At 46.0% G+C, this 23,546-nt stretch overlaps 1 protein-coding gene across 2 annotated transcripts in view; it reads left to right on the forward strand.

The window, feature by feature from the left end:
- PTPN23 (protein tyrosine phosphatase non-receptor type 23) overlaps nt 1-23,546 on the forward strand; it is a 1,404,706-nt gene that overhangs the window by 556,342 nt on the left and 824,818 nt on the right. For both annotated transcript variants that reach the window (XM_069645828.1, XM_069645827.1), the window contains exon 11: nt 9,336-9,394. In XM_069645828.1, the coding sequence (XP_069501929.1) occupies nt 9,336-9,394 (59 nt within the window). The remainder of the gene's footprint in view (nt 1-9,335; nt 9,395-23,546) is intronic.

The raw sequence follows: 23,546 nt of genomic DNA on the forward strand, positions 1-23,546 counted from the left end.
CATTTTAATCTTGATTGACCACTGAGATTCCATATGTAGCTGAGGATCGGAGTACACCAGGTATCCTGTTTGGTCCTGTACGAGTTTCCTCACTGGGCTCACTTGCGGTTTCTTACCGGCTCACTCCATGATGTGGGTTCGAATCCTCAGGCGGCCACAGGCAAGAGACCTCCCCCAGCTAGTATAGAGACTGGGTGATGTGTCTAAGTACTGATCTGATTTCCTCATTTCCACCTGCTGATGTTTGGATCCCTGTTGAGATGGATTTCTAGAATCAGCCCCTTAGACGTCTACCCTATGAATGGTAAACAAGGAAGACACTGAGGGGCTAATTTTGTTTAAATTAGTAATTTGGCGGCTGGGACCCTTTTAAAGGGAAAGTTCGCTCAGAAATGTTGTTCCAACGTTTGGGCATGTATTTTTAAGCCAACTGTAATCAATCTTAAAAAGATTTCCTATACATCTTACCTTAGTTTTCTTCACATTTGCACATGTGAAAACACCGTCCTAAGTTCAAGTGCCCTTGCAACAAGAATATAGATCGCCCGCCCCTCAAACTGACATCACTTGTCCAAATGATAAGCTCAACCTATTTTGATGACGTTCGTGGCCAGCGTAGCCAAACGTACCCTGTCATCGCCCACGCCATAACGTTGCCTAACGCAGAACCAGGAAGATAAACCCACACTTCCTCTCACAGCGTGAAACGTTTCTTTTTTTTCACAAATAGGAGAAGAAAACATTTATTTTGAAGAAAACAATAGTCCCGGTTGTAACAAGTACTTTAATTTTTGCCTTAAAGCTCAAAATAGAAGACTTTGTCCAAGGAAAAATTATAACTTTAGCCAATAGAAGTTATAGCTAGCAAACATTTCATGCTTCGAATGTTTTAAATAAATTCCTCATGAAACGCTGATTGCGTTCAGCAATCGATTAATCCCTGGGTTTCATTTGTTCTATGTTCCTTGTGTCCTTATATTACACCGCTGGTCTTTCCTGTGTTCCATTAGTCAGAAGATAAGGAGTTGTTTCACTTTCAGACACAAGGCCTTCACCTCAGCTCGTTTTCACATCATTAACGCTGACAGGTTGCTCCTTATATTACAGATTGGTCCCTGGTGATCGTCCCACATAATGGTAATCAAAGATGCCCCGTTGATGATCGTCCACTGTTGATTGAAGAATCCATCAGATGTAAGCTGGAAACTATGGCATGTGCTGAAAGGTAGAATATAGCTATGTAAATGAGACAGTGATCGAAGTGAGCAGTAGCGGTGTTCCACTACTTGCTGTTTACCATTCCTCTACTTTTTGCCGCCATTTTCATCATTCTATATAGAGGATTTGTTCATTCATGTCCCAGTGCAAGTATAAAGTTGTAATAGGAGCTTGAGTTACTAGTCACTTGGACTATTGGAATGCCCTGCCGGTAAAACTTGTCACATGTTGCACTATGCGTCCACCTACTCTGTCCCCTGCCGAGAGCACTGTTCCACTACTTTTTCCGGTACACTTCTACCACTGAAATGACAGAATAAAAGAATATATTTCAGTAGCAGTTTTATAATGGAATATACACATTAATAAATGTTAGCTAACAAGTTACGTTATAATTCAGTACCAAACAAAAACGATGAGCAAAACCCATAACACACTGAATTAACACAGATGTCAAGACGGGGGGAGTAGGTCACACCACGACATACAGGTAAGTGCACAGAACTAAGACCACTGAATGGGCGGGATACCCATGAGCACCCATTTCCCATAGCGACATCTACAATTTAATATCTGGGAGTAACGATAAATCAGTCAAACTGAAAAACAATGGGTAGAAATCCTGAAAGAAAATGCCCTCTCTCTCTCACGGCAAGGATGTATACTCCATCGTAAATACGGTGTCTATTCTTTAAAACCATTAATAACTTTCTATAAACTAAAGATCATGGCTATCTTAACATATGGCTTACAGACTATGCTAAATGCACCACAAGATATGTGGACGATCTTAGAAGGGAAAATATGGAGGAAAATACTTGTATCCGCCACTACGAATACACCATGAATTGGCTCTACAATCGCTAGAAGCGGAAAAATCCTGTAAGTCTATAGCTTTATGTAGAAAGACCCTTCTACAAGACGAGATCCCAGCTATCGATATATTGCATGAAAAAGAAATATCAATAAAAGCTACAGTACTGAACTTATGGAAAGATGCCTACTGGAAAATCTTAGAACGTGAGGACATTAGCATTGAGATGTTAGTACTCCGGCCACAAAAAGCGAAATTAAGAATGCAAAGGAACGATTGGAGCCGAATGTGATCCAGCAAAATGCACAATACAAACTGTCAATAACACATGAGATTGATGTTAGAGCATTGAACCAACTTCCACGGTAGCTTGAACAATTTCCAGAGAGAGCCATGAGGGATACTTTTTTGAGAATGCGCCTAAATATACTACCAACTCGAGAGTTCTTGACAAAGACGAAACAGCTGCCGGAATCCCAAAGATTCTGTAAACTTGGAAAAACAGCCAGAGACTATATACCACATCATCATGCAATGCACTGCATTAGATGAGAAGAGAAACGTCCTCAGAGACATGCTGCCACAATCAACAATTCAATATCATCCGATTGAAAGATGGGCCCTAATACTGGCACGAAACAACAACTCGTTAATCTTCCGAGTTATTCAATTTTGGAACTGAATAATGGAATGCAATGAACTGGAGTGGTAATCAAACCCAAAGAAGTGTAAGCATGAGTTGAAACCAGCCCGATCTTATCCCTTTATTCTTTAACTTTTAATGGACTAAATTGAACTTTGAGCAAATTAAAAGTTACAAAACAAAGATAAAAGGCAGGGTTACATTTTTGTATTAAAATTTGAGTGGAAAGGTTTTGAAAAAACTAAAACATTCAATAAAAAAAAAAATTTAAAAAAGCGGCTTCTATCTGAAACTAAGGACAGAGATAGGAACGTCTTAGGTTGAACCACAGACGCAGGGCATTATAATTGAAGTGGAAAGAGTAGCAAACAGATAAGCCCAGGGAGCCCAAGGGCACAGGGAAAAGGTTCTGCCCCGTGCATTAACGGTGCACAGGGATGCAATGGTGGCTGCACACCGGGATATGCCACGGGACAAAGCGGTGTAGACATCATTAGTCTGAACACAGGTTGTGGGTGCAGGTGTTGGATGATTCATCACAAGAGTGTATGTTGGAACATTGGTACATCAATGAACGCCACTTTTCAAGAAGAATTTCTACAGAACAATTGGAAGTGTTTGAGCTCCACCAAAAATGGTTGCTGGTAGACTGAGACACTTTAACATGTTTTCTGAGCCCTTTTTTTAACCAGCAGCTGTAATATTTTTATAAATTGATTTTGCAAAATGCCATACATCAAATTGATGCTGTATGTGCGCGAACTGCTCTCGCATGGCCTTTTCTATCACAAAGTGCCCGTCAGTGGCTAGTAGGTCTATTTGCATTCCCCTGGATTCCAGAAGTTTGATTGATTTAATGAAACCATGTTTCTCCATGGCTACAGACGATGTACATTCAGACACCTGCACGATGACCAAACTCTTTACTTTCCGTGCCTTGAAAGTGGTAAGTGCAATATTAAGTGGAAAATCCTGGACTGTCAGTGTCTGTTGCCAGCAAGCAAGACCCTTTTGCCAGCGTGTGTACTGTCAATTGATATCTGTTTGTGTTTCCAGGCCTGGCTATTAGCTGGAACAAGAAATCCTTCTGATATTTGTAGTACTGTGTTTTGGCAAGGAACTCAAGTCCCACAAATTGACAGAAACTTGAAATTTTACTGAATGTTGATCCACTGAACAGCAAAGCAGATGAACAAAGTAAATTTCCAGCAGGCACTTTTCCAAGCATAGATTGTGCTGAACATGAAAATGTTTTATGGTTGTGGACACAGCTGGCCTGGATTTTTAGGTTGGTGCCTTTTGACTACACGAGTAAAATTCACCAATGGCTCCCCACATATCCTCCTATGTAATTTTATGATCCCATTTAATCATTTGTATAATCTCTAGTCGAGATCATGAGCAGATTTGTCAATGAATTGCGAAGATACTTCAGTTATTTTGGGCTGTGATATTTCAGCATGAATTGGAGAAACTGGGATAATTGAATGTTTCGTCGGTGGATATTGCTGAGAGGGCGTAGTCTGTGTCATCAGTCTGTTAACAATTCCAAGTATCTTTTGTGTCTTCAGTTTCATCTGGGCAACGTTTTGCAATGTAGCAATGATCCGTGGTTACTTTCCATGGCTCGCTGGTGCCATTACATTAATATTCTGGGCCACTGGACATCTGCATCACGTCTCTGAATCTTTACTGGACCATGATGTGCCTCAAAAAGTAGTTGCTCCATAGTTACATTAATTTGGCAAGCAACATCATTTGTTTCTGTTGTTGCCCGAGTCTTTATTCCCTTCTTCATCCTGGGCCTCTAACAGATTGAAATAAAAACATGCTCAATTTATAGCACACATGCAGAAGATCCGATTTACCAACTAAAAACATATCCGCTAAATATCCACTTAAAACGTTCTCTTAAACAAACTGGTTTCCTCTTTACCCTTTTTTCTTTATTTGCTTTGAAACAGTAGACTTCGATGTGCCGACCACAAGACCAAGCTGAAAAAAAGCATTTTTGCAATGTATAAACCCAGCAAATTTATTTTCCACTCAAAGAAACATATGTCGATGTCTACAAATAGAACCTACTTTACGTACATTAAACAACCTTTACATGTGGGATTTCATAGGCTGTAGTGCTTTGAGCAAAACATTTGCAATATCCTGAACCAGTGGTGGTTTGTATGTAACAGCGCTTGACATTCTTGAATTTACAACTTAATTTCCCCATTTAAAAAATGTTAGATGATTTCACATACAGTTGTTATTTTTTGCTCAAAGCACTTTGCGTGCAAGATTTCATAGGCTAAAGGTTGTTACATGAGAAACATCTAAAGAATTGGTCATGTTGGCATACATTTGGTTTTCCAAAGTATTTCCTTCACCCACTGACGACCCCTGAAGCTGACCAGCATACTCAAGTGCTGTCCTGTTGAAGCCCTTCTCCTCTGTCCTGATCTCAAGAAGGCCCTTGTTGGTGCTTCGACCCCTAGGCCGATGGGAACAACCAGTCTCGCCACTTGCTCCAGCATCTGCACCTACTGAGCCTTCAGAAGTGTCCCTGGACCAACTGGTGGACTGACCAGCTTGCTCCTGGGCTACCTTGCTGCTGGTGTTGCTGTTCTGAGTTCATCTTTGGTGCCTGAAGGATCTTAAACTTGTGTAACTAGACACCTGCTCCTGCATTTTTAGCCTTCTTGCATGAACGGAAGCTGTTCTCTGCCTGCTCCTTTGTTCATCCATTGAAGATCGCCTGTCGCCACCTGACCATGGTGACTACCGTTGCAATACTTCTTAGATCCCTGGAGGTGTCCTGAGGTGGTATGCCCCGCAGAAGTCTTCATCTTTCTCGGTTTGTTCTACTGGAAGCCGTTTGGAACCAATGCTAAGTACTGTGACCGACAAAAACTAAATCTGTCTGAAAGTCAGCACCCCCGACCCCTGGGCCTTCGACTGGACCAAGCACAGATGTGTGTCCCCAATGGATTCTGGGGCACCAGCCATGGTCTCTGAGTCTGGGGGGGAAGTTAACCTGCCTGTTTTTCTTAAACTCTTCCCCCGCCTCTATAGGGTCACATGGGTAAAATGTCCTGTCCCTTACTCACTCTTTCCTGATTTTGACCGGCGAATGCCTGGTCAAGGATCTCTTCCTAGGGCTATCGTAAGGACTTGGGTTGAGTTACTACTTACTTTAACTTCATCTAACTCTTTTTTTTTTACTCTTATTAATTATAACCACTATCAATGCCAATCTCTTAAACCCACCTGTGAAGTATATACTTTGGAACTGTTGGCCTTTGGGCAAATGGACCCAAACCATCATAGGGATGGACTTTTTTAAGATCTAGGGAAGCTGATCAGGATAATTATACAAGTTTTCTTTCTATTTCTAATGCATTCAAGTACTTGCCTCTGTTTCACTAGTCTGGTCTGTGTGGCAATATTGGACTAAAGGTTTTGCCTGCTGAGTGCATATTTTAAAGGCCTAATATACTATTGTATATTTTTGTCTTACCTGTCTAACTGAATTTATTGGTGTTGCTCTTTGTGGGCTCATTGTTGCCCCAGACCACTCTCATACCCTTTCTGAGACCAAACCTTGCCGCTCTGCTACCTTGCCTTAATTGGGTTTAGCTAAACTCTGTCTCTTCCCTGTTCATTGTTGGGTAGAATGTTCATCCCGTGTGTAATTCTCTGAACTTGGTGAGACCTGCAGCACTTTTTGCTGGACTATTGGATTTTTGTCTGACTCTCCCGAAGTGAGTGTGAACCCTTTTTACTCACTCATTCATTCTTTTCTGTGACTGTGAGAACCCTTTTTGGTTTCCCTTTCTTCCGTCTTTTTATGGCATCTGTATTTTCCTATTGCAGCATGCTGCACCTTCCAGGCAGTGTCGCTGGAAGCTCCTTGAGCGTCCCTCTTTGCTTTTATTTTAATTTCCTGTGCTAACTTATGAATACCAGGATAGGGGGATATGTTACCAGGATAGGGGGATATGTTTTATCCTACCTATGCTTTTCTTTTGTGACCTAAGCACGCACCACCTCATGTGGAGTGGTGAAGGGGACACATTGTATCCCTTTTCTCAATGTGTCCCCTTCACCACCTCATGTGGAGTGGTGAAGGGGACACATTGTATCCCTTTTCTCACTTCTTCTGTAGCTTTATGGTTACAGTGACCAGTCTAGCTGAGTGACTGATGGCAGTGAATGATTTTCTACCGATTTTGTGAAACTTATATTGCAGCTGTATCTGCAGCTGCGCTAAGGGATTCTCGAACTCACAGCGTTTTGTCCTTTTTTGAGCCGCCTTGTGCCAACCTGGGTAGTGGGTGGGTGGGGGGGGGGGGTGACGGCTAAAGCCAAATGAGTAATTGCTGTAGCTCCAGCCCTTTGCTCTGTGCGACAGGGAAGATCCAGACGGGATGACTTCCTCCCATGGACTGGTGGGCCTAAACTGTCTCCAGACCAGCTACAGTTTGAGCCATCGCACAGCAAGCTCCAACCTTCCAGGCCTGCCATATCCAAATACCCTAGGACCTCTGGCACTGCTGCAGTGTATTGTCTCATCAAGCGCGGTTCCATCTGCAAACTTGTGGTCATCTGTCTAGGCCTGCAGAGACTTCCTCCAGCCTCCAAAACCGGAGCTGCTGTCGTCTTACCTTGAGGACCCGCCGGTGACATTGCTGTTCTTCATCAAAGAAGGTACTGTCTCACTCCTCGGTACTTACCTAGGTCATTTATGTGTTGCTGTTCACTCCGCCTGCGCTTTTTGAGCCACGTTGGGGTGGAAGACCCAAACGTGTTCTCCTGTGCCTAAGAACATCTGTCATAGAGGCAGAAATTCTTCAGGTGACCTATCTTGCCCCCTGAACCCAATTTTGTTACTTGCTACGAAAAGCATCTGTGAATTCGACAACTTTGACAGCGTCTGCCTTCCTTTGTTCTGCTGCCCACTGGTCCCCCGGTGCCACCATCTGACTTTTCAGTCTCTCATTCCACAGATAGGGTTGAACTTCTAAAGTTTAGGCCTAAACAAAGTTATTTAACTTGTCCGGATTGATATTTAGTAAATGTTGATTGATGAATGATTTGCTAACCTAAAGCTACTCTTGATGCTTATCTGCTTTTCATGTAAGGGAATACTGTTGAATTGAGTATTGCTACAGCAGATGTTGTACTTTATATATGTGTGAAACTCCCCTTTCTTACATGAATTGCATTGTGAGTTTAACATTGTCCTAGTGTATTTGATAAATAGCCCTATTTTTGTATAACTACAGTGTGTATGTTTTCCTTGACTACAAGTGTACTCAAAGGTCTTTGTTCTCAGCTACTGGGCTCATGCCCCGTAGACTAAGCCTGGCTGCTTGACCATAGCTACCAAACCTTTTGGGTAGTTCAGGCCAAACCTAAGAGTTTGCGGCCTGGCCATCTAAGAGTAAGTCTTCTACAGTCCTGCTACAGTACAATGTGCTAACATTCGCCATAATAGGGTGGCCTCCCAAAATTCTTTTCCCAGGGCCGATTTTGTAACTCCATCTGAAAACTGTCCTCTAACTGGTGGGAAACACAGTAAAATTGAAGATATTTCATATTGGGACCTGAGGCTAAAGTGCCAAGAGTTTTCTAGAAACTGAGTTTACTTTAAAACCTTGCATCTCAGAAATGTAAGCCCAAAGCCTCCAAAAATGTATAGGGGTGGATTACACAGGGAAACATAATCTGGGGTTTGATGTACAAAATCTCAGGATCCTGTGAGGAAAAAGTGGTCCGAGTAACCTCGAATAGTGGGAGCTGAAGTACAAAATCCCAAGAGACATTGAGAATGTGAGTATAAATAGGATTATTGACTGGGACTTAAAACCCATACAAGACATAGAGAATCTTGGTACATTGAGAAATATAGTGGTGTGGTAGCTGAAAGCTCTTAAGTACTTTTCTTTTTAATAAGCACGGACCAACCCCAAGAGAAGGGTTTGAGTTCTGTACTACCTGAAACCCTTTTCATGTAGGAGGTCAATCAAAATCTTCAAACATTTACATTCTCAATCTGATTTAGGTCCTCATTTGTCTAAATGCACACATATTTAACACATTTGCAGTCTAACATTGTATCTGTTTTAGTCAAAGGCTTCAACTGGCATCATGTGTTTTTTAGTTGAAGCTTTTACAGTTGATTTGTACGTTTCTGTTAAGAAAGCTGTAGTGCTTTTGGGAAATCTAACTGGTTGTTCTTTGTGTGCCCTGCTAAATATTTATCCTCTGGATAAAGCCTTGTCTCACGCTGCTCTCCCTAACTTCAGCTCGGACCAAAGACTCACCTCCCATGTCCAGGCCTCTAAAGGTTTAACAATGCCTTTCAAAATATAGTGAACTCATGTAGTTTTGTGGGTTGAACAGGTGTGCTAGACGTCGTGGATATGGCTTGATATGCCCATCACTGGAAATGTATAGACTCTTATTCTGCTGACATTGTAAAAATGATGAATAGCCTTTCTTTCATTATGTATGGCTCTATTTTGATAAAACCCCACTGCTTTGATGGGAAATGTCCACTGATGATTCAATGATGCACACCTCCATTGGAGTAGTTTTGTTCCTGCCTGTGACATTTCATTTTCTTTTGAATTCCCCAATCTAAATGCCTCTTCTCTCTTTCAGGGTCAACCTGCAACTGTACAGGATGCACTCAAGTTCACCATGGATGTGATTGGCGGAAAGTGAGTTGGATAAGTAATCTGCACCATTTATTGTTAGACTAAATATTGGCACGTTGACATTTAACTCGAAGCTTAGGTTGGGCAGTCTTCAGTGCTATTGCATTTAGCCACTGTGGAACTGCTCTTGCTTTTTTATTGAACATAGAGCTGGTCAATATTTATAGTCATTTGCCTTCACCTTGCTTGTTGCCCTGAGCTACCGACCGGGGCAAAGAGAGGTACTCCAAGGTCCCAAAGCTAGTAGCCCTTGCATTGTTCCTATGTTCCTGCCTGCTGCGTCAATTTATCTGCCTGCTGTTTACATGTGCGTGCCTTTGTGTGCCTGCACTGTCACCAACCGTGGAATCAACAGATTATCTTTCTATAATGCTGCAAGATTTAAATAGAGCTAAATAGGTGAGAGGAATGTATGAAGAACCAAGTCGTAATCTACAGTAGGACTGTGGTCCAAAGTGCCATTTCCTTTGTCTACAACTATTTGTGTTCACGTTTAGACAGCCCTGAAGTATAGAATCTCACCTTTCTTGTGGGGTTCCAAAGGTTAAGGACCCTTCACTAGAAGTTATCAGCAAATGTTGTCCTTTCTGGCTTCCAGATTAGTTAAATTCTAGATGTCGGCCTATGCACAGCATGTGAATCTAAGCAGATACAAGCATCAGAAATACGATTACAGTGAGTAATGTATCATATATATATACATATATATTTCTGAGGCTTGTGGAATCTGCTTAGATCACATGCTGTGCATAGGCCGACATCTAGTGGAAGCTGCGGAGTATTACAGTTTGTTTTTCGAAACTCGAAAATGGGCGTCGACACAGGCGTGCCAGTAATACTATCCCTAGTGTGACGTCCACTGTACCCAAGATCCCTCACGCGTCTGGGATCCTCAGATTGTTTTTTTCCGCCATACTGGTCGGAAGCATCTTGCGGAGTCCCCTGGCCTTAGCCATACTTTTGCTAATTATTGCAATTTAAAATTATTTATTGACATCCTTCCCCACCCCAACGTCGACCATCGACTCGACGACGGCTGGAGAAGACATCGACCGTCGGCTGCTGCACGACGGATCTGGGCCTCGGAAGGCCGCTGGCCTCGGCCCGGGCCTAGTAGGCCGCTGGCCTCGGCCCTGCAAGTAGGGAGAGTGGGGGGTGGTACATACTCTTCACTCTTGGTATATAGGTACACCTTATATATTTCCTACACTTACCAGCCCGCTGCCTCAAGGTGCGTATGGAGGGTACCCCTTTCCAATTCTGCCCCAAGTGCAAACGCAAATACCCTTGGGTCGACAGGCACGCCACGTGCAATCTCTGCTTGCCGAGGGACCACCCCGAAGCGAACTGCAGAGCGTGTAGTAGGTTTAAACCTAAAACACTTAAGGACCGTTCGACAAAGCGTTGGGCCCACCACGCCAGGCAGGCAGCCATGGCAGCGGAGGGCGCCTTCAGCGATGGCAGCGACGCCGTACTTTCGGACGGCGAGGGCATTACGGCGTCGAAAGACTGCCGAGCGCAGGTCCCCGACCTCGGAAGGTTGTCCGGCAGGGCGGCTATGGGGAAGACCCCCGGCGACGCAAGCGCTACACACCCTACACACACTAAGCACACTAAGTCCAACCGAACCTCGACGATGTCGACTTCTCGGAAAGAGGCACGGATAGAACGGTCCGACTCGGTGTCCTCTGGGCGCTCTCGAACGAGATCGCCTCATGACGCAAGGCAATCATCCACTCTTGCCAAGAGTGCCTCGCTCCCTAGATTAACGGAAGTTCGATCGTCGGAAGACGAAGACGACTTCCACCCCCAGGCCGCGCTCCAAGAGACCGAGAGAGCAGTTTACACCAGCGAGGCCCCACGCTCGAAACAAGATACCTCTCCCGACCCTCGGCGCCAGGCGTCGAAAGTCTCTGGGGCCTCCAAGGGGCAGGGAAAACATTTTTCCACGCACGGGGAGGGAGGGAAACAGCGGAAAGCTCAGCCTTCCACTCCTGTAAGACCATCCTTCCACCCCAAGCAGACAGATAAACATAAATCTACTGGGACATCAACATCCAGCAAGGGTACCCTTGATAAGTCCTCTAAGTTGCCTACTAAAGTCATACCCTGTTCCAAAGAATGGTCCAGTGAGGACATAGACAGGGTCATGTCAAGGATGTCTTCCTTAGCTGATTTGTATGACAAAAACCCAGAACATTTCCTTTCGTATGACCCTCAAGGGGCCACACCCTCAGGCTCCTCTGATCCTATCCCCCTAAGTAAAAAGGCCCGGGTCGAAAGACCTGACCCCTTCGAGGTACAGCCTTACTCTACTCCATACTCTACTCCACACCCCAGATACCAAGGAAAACCTTTCCCTGAAGGGGACCAGGAGTTTACAATTATGGAGGAACGAACCGGGTCTGAATACTATGCGGAGGATGAGGACCTGGAGGAGGTAGAAGATGAGCAGGAAATTTACAGAGTAGATTCCCCGGTAGAGAGCGAAGCCCCAGTTACCGACTCGCCAGTTGATAACCAACCCCTCCTTAATGAAGTTCTTGCTCGCGCAGCAGAACATTTTCACATCGACACACACGGTGTACAGGAGGAAAGGGACTTCGCAGAAGAGTTGGTGGGAGAGAGGAGGCCGGTCGCTCAGACCATCCCTATCCTTAAATCCATCCAACGTAGAATAGATCCATCCCTGGTGAATCCTAACCTCACCAGAGCCGTCAACCCCAGAGTCGAAAAACTTTTTCGGGCAGCCCAGTTTGACCCTCTTTATATAAGAGGTCATCTTAAACCAGACTCCCTAGTGGTTACCAACACTCGGAAGAGGGCTGGGACACCCTTATCGTCGTCAGAAGCTCCTCCCGACAAGGAGAGCAAAAGACTGTACGGGTTTGGCAGGAAGGTAGCCTCAACGTCCGCCTACCAAGCAAGGATTGCAAACTCCACCACCCTGTTGGCAAGTTACAACTGCCATCAATGGGAAGAGGTCGCGGCGCTCATAGCCTCTGCTCCTGAACCGTTAAAGGGCCAGTTGGCTCGGATCTCGGCAGAAGGGAGAGCCGTGTCTGGTTGCATATTAAAAGCAACTTTCGACGCTGCAGACAACGCAGGAAGATTGATAGCAGAAGGTACTGTTATCAAGAGACATGCGTGGTTACGGCAGTCGGGGTTCAAAACAGAAACACAGGCTTCATTAATAGACAAGCCGGTGGAACCAGATCTATTGTTTGGGAAAGCGGTCGAAGACGCACTTAAGAATGCCAAGGACGAGTACGAGACTCTCAAATCCCTTGGCCAGCTTACCAACAAACCCCCGAACCAGAGGGGGAACAGTAATTTTCGTCGCCCACGCGGCCAAAATTCACAAAGAGGCAACTATGCCCAAGGACAGGGTACACAATGGAACAACAACCAGCAGTCTACCCAAAGTTACAGCAAGGGTAACAAGAGAGGTCGTGGAAGAGGCAGAGGCAGCCCCAACAAGGGAGGTGGCACGCCTCCGCCAAAGCAGTGATGCTCAGTTCAGGGTCCCTTCTCACGCAACCCCAGTAGGGGGACGCATTTCCAACTTCACCCAGGCTTGGGAAGGGATCACCTCAGACAGATGGGTGCTGTCAACAGTGTCCACAGGATATTGTATAGAATTACTGCAGCGTCCCCGGAACCACCCTCCACGACAAAGAATACACTCCTTAGAACATCAGAAGATCCTTCTCGAGGAGATCGCCATTCTGCTAGAAAAGGACGCAATAGAACTCGTCCCAGGACACCAGGTAAACAAGGGCATCTATTCAACTTACTTCCTTGTGCCAAAGAAAGATTTGACAATGCGCCCAGTATTGGACCTTAGGCCTGCCAACAAGTATGTCAAGCCCCAAAAATTCCGTATGACCACGCTACAAGAGGTAATCCCCCTCCTAAAAAAGGGGGACTACATGGCAACCTTGGATATGAAAGATGCTTATTTTCATATTTCCATGCTCCCAGCGCACAAAAAATACTTGCGCTTCAAAGTGGACAGTCGCAACTACCAATTCAAGGTACTGCCCTTCGGGATAGCTTCAGCACCAAGGGTATTCACCAAGGTACTGGCGGTGGCAGCTGCACACCTACGCAGGGAGGCAATCCCAGTGTACCCTTATCTGGACGACTGGCTCATAACGGGGGAAACCCCAAGAATTTGCAGGTCAAACATTCAGAGGACTATCGACCTCCTCCACGAATTAGGCTTCTCTATCAACGAGAAGAAGTCAAGTCTGGTGCCAAGCACCTCAAAACAGTTCCAAGGAGCAATCCTAGATACTCAGAAAGGGTTGACCTTCCCCTCGGAAGAGAGAATTCGGAATATACTACTGCAAATTCCACATTATCAGTCAGGTCAACAAATAACGGTACGCAAAGCAATGCGGTTACTGGGCATGATGGCGTCATGCATTTACCTGGTCCCCCACGCGCGTCTGCGCATGCGTCCCATGCAGAAATGGTTGGCGAAACAGTGGTCTCGGGCAAGTGGTCAGTGGGACGATCTAGTGGTCGTTTCGCCAACACTCGTACAGAGCTTACACTGGTGGACAAAAGAGAATCTCGCAAGGGGAAAACCCTTTTACGATCCCGAAGTACAAGCAGTGGTAACTACAGATGCTTGCCTGACTGGGTGGGGAGCTCACCATCTCCACCACACAGCTCAGGGTCTCTGGTCTCACTCAGTAGCCAAGAACCACATCAACCTGCTAGAGCTTCTGGCAGTTTTCCGAGCGCTTCGGGCGTTCGAGCCCCATCTACTAAACTTGTCGGTGCAGATCCGGACGGACAGCACGACAGCCATGTTCTATCTGAACAAACAAGGAGGGACTCGTTCGCCAAATCTGTCCAAGCTTGCCCAGAAAATCTGGATATGGGCACTCAGACGGAACATCTTCCTATCGGCACAACATGTTCCAGGGGAGCTCAATTCCCTAGCGGATGCCCTAAGCAGAGACTCCCTCCCAGAAGAACACGAATGGGTCCTTCACAGAAAGATCGTAGAAGATCTCTTCTCTCAGTGGGGTTTCCCCACTATAGACCTATTCGCCACAAGCGAAAACAAACAATGCCCAGGATTTGCATCCAGGTTCCCCCAGCCAGACTCCCAAGGGAACGCCCTGTGGATGAACTGGTCAGGGATGTTTGCGTACGCTTTTCCACCAACTCCTCATCAGGAAGGTGGTGTACAAGATGAACAAGGAATCGATGACGCTCATCCTAGTTGCTCCCATGTGGGCGAGACAACCATGGTTTCCACACCTACGCAGGATGGCGCTGTGCGAGCCCATCAAACTCCCAGCCTGGTACAACCTACTGTCCCAGCAACAAGGTCAAACAGTGCACCAGGAACTCAACTCAATGAACCTGGCAGCATGGCTCCTGAGGTCATAGAGTTTGGGCATCTCAATTTACCACAGAGGTGTATGGACATCCTAAAAGAATCCAGGAAACCAAACACAAGGCACTGTTACTTTGACAAGTGGAAGAGATTCGTTATTTGGTGCCAGAATAAACAAATCAACCCAGTTGATTGCACTCCTTCCAACGTGGTAACATACATGCTCCACCTGCTGGACGCAGGTTTGGTTTTTAACTCTCTGAAAGTACCCCTGGCAGCCCTCTCGGCTTACACCACATCCCATAACAAAGTATCGTGGTGGAAAGTACCAGTAGTTAAAGCCTTCATGGAAGGAGTAAAGAGACTTCACTCTCCTATTTCGAACCCACCGCCAGGATGGGACCTCAATGTGGTGCTAGCTAAGCTCATGGGCCCCCCTTTCGAACCCATGCATAAAAGTAGTCTCAAACACCTGACTTATAAAACGGCCTTCTTAGTAGCCATTACCTCCATAAGAAGGGTCAGTGAAATTCAGGCTCTGTCAGTGCAGGATCCTTTCTTTATTATCCACAAAGACAAACTGGTTTTACGCACACACCCTAGGTTCTCACCTAAATTTATATCTAAATTCCATGTAAACCAGTCCATCGAGCTTCCGGCTTTCTTCCAGAACCCGCAAAGCTCGGCTGAGGTGAAACTACACACCCTTGATGTGCGTAGGGCGGTCCTCTACTATGTAAATAAAACCAGACCGCTAAGAAAAACAGATCAACTGTTTGTCTCCGTAGCTACAGGCAGAGAGGGGGATCGCGTCTCTAAAGGCGCGATCTCGAAGTGGATTATCAACTGTATACAGCTGTGTTACTCTCTTTCTGGAAAAACTCTGCCTTTTACGCCAAGGGCCCATTCTACTAGAGGCATTGGTGCCACTCTGGCTTTCATTGCAAATGTTCCCCTCGACACCATTTGCAAAGCAGCTACTTGGAGCTCTATTCACACTTTTACTCAGCATTACTGCATTGACACTCATTCCAAGACAGATACACAAGTGGGACAAGCGGTTCTAAGACACCTGTTTGCTCATGACCCTTCTCACATCCCACCTCCTTCTTCGGGTACTGCTCGCTAATCTATGCACAGCATGTGATCTAAGCAGATTCCACAAGCCTCAGAAGGGATACATTGCTCACCGTAATCGTATTTCTGATGCTTGTATCTGCTTAGATTCACATGCGACCCACCTTTCCTCCCCTCCGAGAGAAGGCGCATGATTACTTGTAGTCTTACCTTTCTGTCTATCTGCTTGGATTATCTGTACTCACGCTACTCCTCATGCTTCCTCATGTCAGAAAAAATACAATCTGAGGATCCCAGACGCGTGAGGGATCTTGGGTACAGTGGACGTCACACTAGGGATAGTATTACTGGCACGCCTGTGTCGACGCCCATTTTCGAGTTTCGAAAAACAAACTGTAATACTCCGCAGCTTCCACTAGATGTCGGCCTATGCACAGCATGTGAATCTAAGCAGATACAAGCATCAGAAATACGATTACGGTGAGTAATGTATCCCATATCTATATCTATACCTTTTGTGGTGGCCCTCCCCCGCCCCCCACCCCAAATGGAGGTGGGGTGTACCTCACACAGCCGTTTGTAGGAGTCCCAGGGAGGCCCGCATGAGGTGTCACCCCCAGCCATTGAGGGTGGGGGGGGAGGGCCACCACAAAAGGTGGGGCAGGCCCCCCCAATAGATGGGGCTGTAGGGTTTGGGCACCCTGGGGGCAGATTGCCACACTAATGTGGCCATCTGCGCCAAGCGAAGTTGGGTAAACAAAAAAAATACAAATTCACAGGCTGCTTTTTAGGGTAGGTTGCCCACATGAACAAATTGTGCTGTGGCGAAAGGCTTGGGGTGACCAGTGGGTTACCCTTTTCCTTTTTCGCCCCGGTAGGTGCACCCACACATGTGAGGTACCAATTTCATCGGGACACCTGTGGGAATGCGGGACGGTAAGCCATGTGCTGTTGGGGGCGTGTTTCGATGGGTGAGCCGAGCAAAATGTGTGGAAAATGCGTTCATTTTCCCACATTTCGGACACTGCAGGGGTGTCTAGGTAATAAATTCTAGGGCGATTTGCGCAAATCATACCTCTGTGGATTCCCACGGGTGTCTTCTTTTCGGAAATGTATGGGGGTCCCTGTTTTTTTTGGTGGCTGCAACACCCCAGGCCTAAATCTTTAAGTTGCCTCCCCAAACCCTTGGGGGGGGATAGCAGTGGTTTAGCCTTATTCCTTCGCGCCCAGGTAGGTGCACCCACACATGTGAGGTAGCGTTTTCATCGGGACACCTGTGGGAACGCGGGACGGTAGACCATGTGTTGGGGGCGTGTTTCGATGGGAGAGCCGAGCGATATGTGCGGAAAAAGCATTTTTTTCCCCCACATTTCGGACTTTGCGGGGCTGTCTGGGTAATAAATTCTAGGGCGATTTGCGCAAATCATACCTCTGCGGATTCCCGCGGGTGTCCTCTTTTCGGAAATGCATGGGGTTCATCGTTTTCCTTGATGGCTTGGACACCCGAGGCCCATATCTGTATGTTGTGCAGGTCGGCAGAATGTCTGAGATTCAGCTCTGAAAACAGACTTGGGGTTACTTGTGTTTTAGGCTTTCCCCTTGGCAGCCAGGTAGGTGCACCCACACATGTGAGGTACCGTTTTCATCGGGACACCTGTGGGAATGCGGGACGGTAGGCCATGTGTTGTTGGGGGCGTGTTTCGATGGGTGCGCCGAGCGAGATGTGCGGAAAAAACATTTTTATCCCCACATTTCGGACTTGCGGGGCTGTCTGGGTAATAAATTCTGGGGCGATGTGCGCAAATCATACCTCTGCGGATTCCCGCGGGTGTCCTCTTTTTGGAAATGCATGGGGTTCATCGTTTCCCTCGGTGGCTTGGACACCCGAGGCCCATATCTGTATGTTGTGCCGGTCGGCAGAATGTCTGAGATTCCGCTCTGAAAACAGACTTGGGGTTACTTGTGTTTTAGGCTTTCCCCTTGGCGGCCAGGTAGGTGCACCCACACATGTGAGGTACCGTTTTCATCGGGACAGCTGTGGGAACGCGGGACGGTAGGCCATGTGTTGTGTTTGTGTGGTTTTCATAACGTTTTGACCCATTTGCTGGTGCCCTTTGTCTCACAACCCTTTCATTTCCCAAATGTGACTTACATTTAGTCGCTGCTTTAGCCACCATGCACTTCTGTAACCTGTACAAGTCACCTACCCTTGAATAGGTCTGCCTGTGCTCTTTCAAAAAATGTATGCTTGCCGTTCCTCACCACATTGGTTTTCCCGATTTATACATGCTAAGTGCTTCTGGTCAGGCCGTGAGCGTAAAACTCCTGTGTACCATGGCTCAGTGTTTGGCTTGTGGTATTGCTTGTTTTGTAAAACACTACAAAAAATGTGTGCTCTCCTACCTGCAAGAGTCAGGGGAATGTAGCGGAGCATTGCTTTTCTCAAAATTCATAGAAGCCATTGCCGTACCAAGCCAACCATGTCCAACACATAGCTTTTTTTTCGGTCATTTTCCCGCTTTTCCCCCAATCGATGGCAGTTTCCCCTACCTAGTTGTTGCCTGACCTACGCAAATCACCCCTTCCTAAACTTGGAATTTTGTCTACTTTTCAGAAATATATGCCTTTCTGTCCTCCAATTTGGCTTTCCTGCCCTTTTCTTCCATTCCGTCCATGCATGTCCAATTGGCAAAAATGGCCAAAATCGCTTACCTCTCACAAAACGGTTGATAACCACATCAAAATACTTTTTTTCCAGTTCCACTCAACCTGTTCTTGAAAGCCAGGAAATTGTGGAACTCAGCACAGCAAACCATTTGTTCCTAGCTCTTACAAGGAAAAAACCACAGGCTTCATTGGCATTTTTTGAAAAATCCAAAATGTTCTCCCTTTTTGCTTATTTTTTCTCACCCCCCTACAGCAACCTGGCATTCCTGGGTGGTGTTACGATCGCCTACACGTGGGGAAAAAAAGGAGCCAAATTCGTCCGAGATATCTCATGTAACAAAAAAGTTACAAGCCATTGAATGGCCCCATACCAAAATCACCAAAAAAGGCCCTGGCACTGGGGAGAAATACCCATGGCACTTAAAGGGTTAATTACCATGTAGAATGAAATGGATTATACCATAACAAAAAAAGATATGCCTCCAACATAATTACCTCACAGAAACTGTGGAGCCAGGAGCGACAGTAGACGCACACAACACAACAAAGAAAAATTACAAGAAAATAGTAAGTGAACTTCATTTTTCGTGTGTGTACTTTTTGTATGAGGAGCAGAACAAATAATGTATTTCTGTTGTTTTGACACAGAAATGTGCAGTGGCTGGAGGAGAATTTTCCGCATGGGGAAATGTCGGAAGATAGCGATAATAATGATACACACTGCTCTGCATTAGCAAATTAATAGTCAGTACTTTATGGGTACTTAACATATATATATTTATTTTTAACAGACCAGGTAAAAAAAGAAGACTGTCCACCAAAGGACACAGAGCAAGACAGCCTGAAACAGATAGAAGAGAAAATGGACATACTAAATGAGAAATTTAACGTTTTAAGGCAATTTGTGGAGGAATACGTGAAAGGAAAAATAAGATATCACTGTACCACCTGTACCTGGCCCCCTTCTCTATTTCCTAGTGAGCCATCCCCAAAACCTCAAGGACAACATAAACGTTTTGACGAAACATCCATCCCTTCATCCCCTCACAACTGGCCTGTGGTAAACCCCAATTTCCCTATATTCGTTTCAGTGTATGATTCCCCCTCTCTCTCTTGATTGATGTATGTGTGTGTATTAAAAAAAAATGTGTTGTAGTGGAATGGTTTGGAGCAAAAAATATTTTTCAAAAAGAGTTAAAATGTTGGCAGACACCACTATAATATCGATGTTCTAAGGGCAATACACCTACCCGTACCATTCGCAACCAAGATGGAACTGATTTTAGAACACACCAGCTGTCCAAGTTGTCCGTAAATGAACAGTATGGGGGCGTCCTAAGGACACTGTACCTGGCCGTACAGTCAGCAGAACATCTACGCACACTCACACCACAACCGTAAGTCTTGTGAACATTGCGCCTGTCCGTAATTGTCCGTCTCACTTGTGTTGCACTTTTAATTAGTTTCAGGACCGAACACTGTCCGTAGAACACCCGCGCGCATGCGCACGTCCGTTACTCTGCATTTGGTCTCCAGCGGGCACCCATTTCCTTCGCGGATGGGTTCACAACATCATCATGTGACCGCACCCACGCTGGGCGTGTGGCCTAATTTGCGCAGTTTGTCTGGTTCCGCAATATTTTAAAAACTTATGTAGACATGTGAAATTATTTTACAGTACAAAATCACCATTTCACATGTCCGATACAAAGGCCCTAGCTTTCAACGTATTGTTTAGAATTTTTGCAACGCTTTTGAGTGATCGCAATGGTCACGAGGCGCACTCCTCCACCCCTATAAAAGGCCACTCTCCCGAGTTCATCTTCATTGCACTCCTGGCTATAGCAGATTGAGTTTTGCTGCCTTTACTGCTGTAGCGAAGATTATCTGACCAACCCTAATGGCATCCATGACTGCTGTTGCTTCATCAGCCTCAGCACCACCCCCAAACCCTCCACCACCTCCCCAAGGGCCTGCAGAGAGAAATACATGTGAGGATGTAGAGAGCGAGGAAGAAGAGTAGGAACTCCGTACTAAAAGCACTCGCCGGGAGTCGTGGCTGTGGCGGTTGTTTACCGTTTTTGCAAACATACCAAAAGCATGTGCGAACCAGGTCATGTGTAACCAGTGCAAGTTGGTGCCGAGTCGCGGGAGACCTGGTGCGTACAGCTTTGGTACGACAACCATGAAGCGACACCTAACTTTGTTCCGCATTGCAGACATTCGCAAAGTGGTACCATGTGAAGAACTGTTAGGCAGAAACCTGTGCAGTTCCCTTAGCAAACACTGTAAAAGATTTAGGACTACGGGTGTTAGCAGTAAACCCACTTGGTAGCAGTCTGTACCACCCAGATTTACCTGGTAGCTGTGGCTGAGCAGTCAGACTTCTCTCAAGAAGAGTTAGGCAGTATGCAAAGTATACACAATAGGCACTCAGACACAATAATACAAGCAAACACTGACCAGAGCTTTGGTATCAAAGTATATAATGATTTATTTAAAAACACACTGTTTGAAACACTCCAGCACTTTTGTTGTAAAATATTCTAAACACAGTTACTATTGTAATATATACACCCCTTTTCCTTATCAGATAAGTCACAGTAAAACACCACTTATTTTCATACAGAGGTGAGCGCTTAACTAGATGGCACTCCAATAAGTTTGTGAGAAAGGGAGGGAAAAAGACAGAATATGGAAAGGTACACCACTCTAAGATTCAGGAACACTGTTAGCAAGGCAGAAGAGCAAAAGTCACTGGTGAGCCAAAGTCCAAAGGCTGGGCCCACTCTTAGAGAGAGCAGAGCACAAATGCGCCCACAATCACACAGTTACACTAGGCTTAGAAAGTCTTGCAGAGAGTTCAAAAAGAGAGGCTTAGGAAAGTTTAGCCAGGGTGTCCCAGGCTAACCCCGGTTTGAAAGCAGGGGGCTAAATCTACCCCGTACAGTTGGTAGCAAGGAAAGCCAGGCGGGACACGGTACCTTAAGTGGGAAGGATCCTCCAGCGGTGGCAGTTGTTCCTGGCAGTGGGTGCAAGTCGCGTCGTCGTCCAGGGGAAGAGAAGATCTCGACTTGGAGGAAAGATGAAGGTCGTTGCACTGCCAGGGAAGAAACCAGCCGCTGAGTTTTCCGGTTTAAGGTGGTACCTTTGTTTCGCGGTCGTGGTAAAACGTGGTATCCCGGTTGCCGGGGTGCTTGGCACAGGCAAGGCGGCCACGAGGTACGTCGGGAAGGCGAAAAGACGGTGAAACTGGTTATCCCCACCAGTCAAAGGAAGAAGACTCTCCGGCGGGAGATCTCCTCTGTCGTTGGGAAAAGTGGTGAGACGGTCTAGCAGGGCTCCACCGGTGGTGGCGTCGTGGCAGGTCAGCTCAGCTTCTCCCTCGTCGGATTCTTAGGTCCTGTGGCGACTTCTGAAGTTCCAGTCCCCAAAGCCCTGCTTTTATGCAGAAAACCCCCACTCACTCAGCCTAGCTGTCACTCAAACATGCTAAGTGGTGAGCCGGCCGGCTCACCACTTGGGCCAATCAGGACGGAGTGCGACTTGAGTTGCCTGGGCAACTCAGTCCAGGGTGCCTAAATCCCCCTCCACCCCTCCTAAGTACCCCAGACAGAGTGGCATCACTTTGGATGGCTTCTGTGGAGAAGCCCGCCAAAAAGTGGAACAAAGGGCTCGACTTGGGTTGGAGTCACAGAAGAGAACACAAACGCCATTTTAGAATCGAGTTTTGGAAAAAACTACCAACCGGAGAATTAATATTAATTAAATAAACTGGCGGTATGTTCGAGGATACCGTAAATAATTAAATAAAGATGGTAGCCTAAAACAATGGGAAATCCCATAGGGAAATATTCGCGGTTGAATATAAAAAGTAGTATCCACTGCCACCAGCCAAAACTCGATCAGGGGGGACGGAGACGTGCCCCCTCGACTAACAGACCCCGGGGCAATTGAATTGCCCCAGCCAGTATGTCCACAATATGATGGTTTGTTTGGTTCTGTTCAGAATTTAAGACTAGTAAAGTCAATGGTGACTTTACATGCCCTGGGAGACAGTAGTCAGTCCCAGGGTATGGAGCCTATACTGGGGGGTCACTATGACACCCCGGTGTCACTGCACTGAGGGTGCTGTGTAACACACATCACAAAAACACATGAAGCCCTATGGAGTAAAAGACCACATAGCACATTAAACACATCTAGATTCAAAGAAACACACTCAAATCATGTCCAAGAGTGAGGGTAAAAGAGTCTCACTCTTGGCAGGAGAAATAAACCCCAAAAATCCATCAAAGCTGCTGGGGGACTCACTAGGTTAGGAAATTCAGCCTAAACGGAGAATTCTCCCTAACAAGAACGTAGTAGGTTGAGTTCCTCCGCAGCATCCTCTGTGTCTGATCCTCTCACCACAAGAGACACTCCTGTGGGAGAGCGCATCCCTCCAGCTGCCTCACAGGCCATTCGCGATGCTGTTGACCCTTACCTTGCGAGGGTCACAATATTGTGTATGTACTGCGACGCAGAACTCTGCAGGGGGTAGAGTATTCGAAGTGCTTTTGAGACTACGGTCACGGAGCATCAGGAGAACTGCTCCCTACCTAATTAAGGCCCACCCTACATCTTTCTCTCTCCACCTGCCCTTTCTTATCCCCATGGTTGGTGACCCTGCCTTACCCTCCTTTCCCCTCCTCTCCTAGTGTTTCGTGTGTAAAACATTTTTTAAAAAAAATAAAAATATAAAACGACAAAAAATGTCTGTTTAACAATGGAACTATCAAGTGACCGGTCTAGGCCCTCACGCATTTTTCAAAAAGTCAGCAGACAGTCGTAAGACGCACAAAAATGGAGGGTGGAAGCGGAGCAAAACCAATGCACTTTTCGCTGGGAGTAAGTGGTGGCTCTGAAAAGAGCCTTTTGGTGGTGTTTTGTGGGTTTGAAAAACTGTGGATTCGAAAGAATGTAATGCAAAATAGGTGACTATGAATCCAAAAAAGGCTGCAATGCATTTTGTATATTTTGAAGAAAAATCTGATTGCCAGCAAATGTGAG

This window comes from Ambystoma mexicanum, chromosome 2p (assembly GCF_040938575.1).
Source record: "Ambystoma mexicanum isolate Mex_15411 chromosome 2p, UKY_AmexF1_1, whole genome shotgun sequence".
Taxonomy (NCBI): Eukaryota; Metazoa; Chordata; class Amphibia; order Caudata; family Ambystomatidae; genus Ambystoma; species Ambystoma mexicanum.